This window comes from Notolepis coatsorum (genome assembly GCF_963971535.1).
Source record: "Notolepis coatsorum genome assembly, chromosome: 6".
In the NCBI taxonomy this organism is placed as follows: domain Eukaryota; kingdom Metazoa; phylum Chordata; class Actinopteri; order Aulopiformes; family Paralepididae; genus Notolepis; species Notolepis coatsorum.
Genome location: NC_140170.1, coordinates 182,162,826 through 182,167,825, shown reverse-complemented (window position 1 = coordinate 182,167,825; position 5,000 = coordinate 182,162,826). Strand labels below are relative to the sequence as shown.

At 38.5% G+C, this 5,000-nt stretch overlaps 2 protein-coding genes across 2 annotated transcripts in view; one reads left to right on the top strand and one right to left on the bottom strand.

The window, feature by feature from the left end:
* LOC311231231 (histone H3.2) overlaps positions 1-5,000 on the top strand; it is a gene marked incomplete at its 3' end in the record, with an annotated part of 410,556 nt that overhangs the window by 115,872 nt on the left and 289,684 nt on the right. The gene's annotated exons all lie outside the window — the stretch shown is intronic.
* rspo4 (R-spondin 4) overlaps positions 1-5,000 on the bottom strand; it is a gene marked incomplete at both ends in the record, with an annotated part of 101,227 nt that overhangs the window by 49,707 nt on the left and 46,520 nt on the right. Inside the window, one exon of the mRNA XM_084315934.1 lies at positions 193-384. Coding sequence (XP_084172060.1) covers positions 193-384 — 192 coding nt within the window. The remainder of the gene's footprint in view (positions 1-192; positions 385-5,000) is intronic.

The window sequence follows — 5,000 nt, the reverse complement described above, 5'->3', positions numbered from 1 at the left end:
AGACAGACAGACAGACAGACAGACAGATAGACAGACAGACAGACAGACAGACAGACAGACAGACAGACAGACAGACAGACAGACAGACAGACAGACAGACAGACAGACAGACAGACAGACAGACAGACAGACAGACAGACAGACAGACAGACAGACAGACAGACAGACAGACAGACTGACTGACTGACTGACTCATGCAGCGGTTGATGTCTCTTCCTCTCTGTCCATAGTGTCCTGTTGGACACGCGTGGAAACAGGACCCGTGGTGGGACATCCCATTCCTCTGCAGGAACAGGAAGAGTCGCTTGGGGCAACGCACACAGCCGTTGTCATGGGAACACTCCAAACAGCTGCTGCAGGAGTCCGACCTGGCCTCTCTGGGAGCTGGAGGATAGAGCACAGAATGGACCTTTAATTCAAACCTTTATTTCCACTCAAAGAACACAGAGGTCATTTACAGACACGTGTCAAGTGGCGTGCGTTGAAGAATGTAACTGAACACATTAGAATAGAGTAGAATTAGGGATGTTCGATATTTTTATTTACCGATATCCGATATACCGATATTGTCCCAACTCCCAATTTCTGATACTGATATCAACCGATACCGATGTATGCAGGGTTCCCCCCGCCCCCCCAAAAATAACTAAATTATTTCAGGTAACTAACACTACATATGTCTTGGAATTTGCAACATTATGCATACTTTTGACAATAAAAGTATGCATTGATGTGTTAATTTCACTGGATGCATTCAACAAGGCATTCTAAATGTAAACATTATCTGTGCATCTCCCCTTTTCTTCTCTCTCTCCCTCTGGTTCTCACTCTCCCTTTATCTTTTTCCCTCTCTCTTTCCTTATCTCTCCCTTATTTATTGTAATTTTCCTTGTATACTATTGCTACTGTAATTATTTTATTTTATCTACTTGTATGCATGTACATAACCTTGTTTTTCTTGCAGCCTCTCACCCCCCCTGCCCCCCTCATAAAAATCTCATAAACAAAATATATTACATTTTAATGCCAATACCGGCCGATAATAGGGATACAAGGGGGGGGGGGTCCAGAGCTTCACTGTACTATACAGTCCAGTATCTATATACACTATAGATACAATATAAAATATAAATACAAATACAAATACAAATACAATATAATGTGGTGGACACTAGATGGAGGTGTCTCACTTCAGAATGGACACTGATTGGGTGGTAAGAAGGAGTTGACTTAAGGGTGTGGCTGTACCTTGGTTCGGTTGGATTTGTTTGGAAGTAAAGTTCAGAGACTCGATACTCCATCTGCTCGTCTCATTGATTCACTTCCACAATAATATAAAAAAGTACAAATACAAGATAGTCCAGTGATATGAGTCTCTAGTTCTCAAGTCCAGAGTTCTGACAGTGATAGTTCTGGCAGCAGAGCCGGCCGTCCGAGCCCTTTGTTGTAGAGCTTGATGGGTGCCGGTATAAAGGACCGGCCCAGTCGGTTTGTGGTGTGTCGGGGGGGGATGAGTCTTAGGCTGAACATGCTCTTTATGAGGGGGTGAGAGGGGTTCTCCAGGATGACTTCTAGCTTTTTCCTCATTCTCCTCTCAGCCACCACCTCTAGATTATCCAGCTCACCACCCACTACGGAGCTAGCCTTCTTCACCAGCTTGTTCAGCTTGCTGGAGTCCCTCGAGCTAATGTTAACAGATGGGGTAGAGTAGATTATAGTAGAATACTGGGTAGAGTGGAGTGGATTATAGTAGAATATACTGGGTAGAGTAGATTATAGTAGAATATACTGGGTAGAGTAGAGTAGATTAGAGTAGACAGACTGGGGTAGAGTAGAGTAGAATAGACTGGGTAGAGTAGAGTAGATTAGAGTAGAATAGACTGGGTAGAGTAGAGTAGATTAGTGTAACGCTCCCCAGGTTGTGCGCCATCCTGTGGACTAATTCAGGTGGTGCAGCTCTTGTCTTTATTTATTAATGTGTTTCATGTGATTCTTATCAATCTGTTGTCTGTACATTTGATGTCTGTCTTGTCTGTGATGTTACACTCCCTGGTCTAATGTCTTCCCTATCTGTGTTGTTTTTGTGTGTATTTATATTTCAACCTTGTAATGTTCTGTGTCACTCTGTTCTCCCCAGCTGAGTCTAATCACCAAATTACCCTCCTGTGTTAATCAGTGTCTGTATGCCTGTGAGTTCCTGTCTTCCCTGTCGCATCATTACACTATGTTCCTGGTTCCTGTCTGTGTGCTCGTTTGCTTGTTAGCCGTTCACTGAACTTTGTTTGTAAGTAGCTTAAAACTGTCTTGTCGAAGTGTCTATTGCTCCTTGTCACGTAGGATAGAATTAGTTATAGTTTATGTTTTGTAGGGCAAGTAGCACGTTTGGAGACTTGCCCTCTCTGTGTGTTAAGCTACCCGTTCCAACATTAAAGGAGCATTGCTCACTTCAAGATCCAACTTTTGTCTTCGTCTCTCCTCTGCTGGTCTTCGCCTGGGTTCCACTATTATAATGCCTAATCGTAACAGATTAGAGAAGAATAGACTGAGGTAGAGTAGAATAGATTATAGTAGAATAGACTGGGGTAGAGTATACTAGAGTAGAATAGACTGAGGTAGAGTAGATTATAGTAGAATAGACTGGGGTAGAATATAATAGATGATTGTAGAATAGACTTGGGTAGAGTAGAATCGATTAGAGTAGAATAGACTGGGGTAGAGTAGAATCGATTAGAGAAGAATAGACTGAGGTAGAGTAGAGTCGATTATAGTAGAATATACTGGGGTAGAGTAGAGTAGAATAGATTTGAGTAGAATATACTGGGGTTGTCATGGTTTTTGCCTTATTTCACTTCTGTGAGGGACAGCTGTCTATCCCTGTTCCCTGTGGTTAATTGCCTCATGGGTCGGCAGGTGTGTGGGCTTGATTGCACCTGATGCAGTGCAGCTGTGCCTATGGCCATGTGGAGTCTATTTAAGTTTGGAGATCGCAGTGTCAACTGCTTTTTAATTTCCTAGTGTTGGCTGTCCTTTTGGTCACGCTCATTATATTGAAGTGTAGTCTGATCTCTGATTCAGAATTGAGCTTTATGGTAGTCATTCTTATTTTAGGCTACTCACGTGATTCTACACATAAACTCCCTTAGTGGAGGTTTATTGTTTTACATTTTCCAATATAAACTCCTTTATTAGGAGGTGTCCTTGTGGCTTATTTACTTTTATACTATACCTCTTTATTGAGAGTAGTCCTGTTTTTTGGGACTTGATTTATTTTCTTAATTACTCACTCTCCTAAAATATCTGCGTAAGCAGTCTAGTGGTTGCCCGTTTCACGGATAACTTTAAGAGTCCCTGTTATCTGCTCATGACCCACACACACACACACACACACACACACACACACACACACACACACACACACACACACACACACACACACACACACACACACACACACACACACACACACACACAGCCCTCACAGGGGTAGAGTAGAACATATTACAGTAGAACAGACTGGGGTAGAGTAGAGTAGATTATAGTAGAATATACTGGGGTAGAGTAGATTATAGTAGAACATACTGGGTAGAGTAGATTATAGTAGAATATACTGGGGTAGAGTATAATAGATTAGAGTAGAATAGACTGGGTATAGTAGAATAGATTAGAGTAGAATATACTGGGGTAGAGTAGATTATAGTAGAATATACTGGGTAGAGTAGATTATAGTAGAATATACTGGGGTAGAGTATAATAGATTAGAGTAGAATAGACTGGGTATAGTAAAATAGATTAGAGTAGAATATACTGGGGTAGAGTATAATAGATTAGAGTAGAATATACTGTGGTAGAGTCGAATAGATTAGAGTAGAATATACTGTGGTAGAGTCTAATAGATTAGAGTAGAATATACTGGGGTAGAGTCGAATAGATTAGAGTAGAATATACTAGGGAGAATAGATTAGAGTTAGAGTTATACGTCAGTCCAGGGACCTGCATATACCTTATTGTGGTACTTCACTTAGGCATTTCTCAGTGAGGTATAGAGGGTCCAATCTTTGGAATGCAGCTGATCCTATGCTGAAAAAATCTCCATCTCTGCTTATTTTTAAAGCAAACTACAAAAAAATGCTCATATCCAAAAGTAGTAGATAGATAGATAGGTCATACATGTAGGTATGCATTTGGTTATGTGGGTGGGTAGGTTTGTAGGCAGGTGGGTGGATTGTTATATAGTATTATGTACGCAGCAGTGGAGGTTTCTCTATGACAACACGTGAAACACAAATTAACTCATAATTCATAATTATTATTAATTTACATATACCTATATATTTTATTATTATTATTATTATTATTATTATTATTATTATTATTATTATTATTATTATTATTATTATTATTATTATTATTATTATTATTATTATTATTATTATTATTATTATTATTATTATTATTATTATTATTATTATTATTATTATTATTATTATTATTATTATTATTATTATTATTATTATTATTATTATTATTATTATTATTATTATTATTATTATTATTATTATTATTATTATTATTATTATTATTATTATTATTATTATTATTATTATTATTATTATTATAAATGTTTTCCTCTGTAAAAAAAAATGCCAGTGAATTTTTTTCTTCTTCAAAAATTGCCAAAATTACCAGCTCTGAGCAGGCCTGCACTGCAGTAATGCCTGCAGTAATTATTCGTGCAGAATAACTGCACAGGTTGACCCAGGGTTAAATAAATAATAAATAATAGCCAATCAAAATAGGCTATTAATGTCATCTAAGCACGGTCTGTGCATTTAAACTCTTGCCATTGAATGGAGGATTTAATGATTGACAGCCCTTGACATCCAATACACGGAGGTTGAATGATTGGCAGCCTTGCAAATCCAATCATAGTATGGCTCCTACAACTGCAGCTCTGTAGCTACACGGTTGTTTCTCCCCTCGCGGGATTGATTGATTGATTG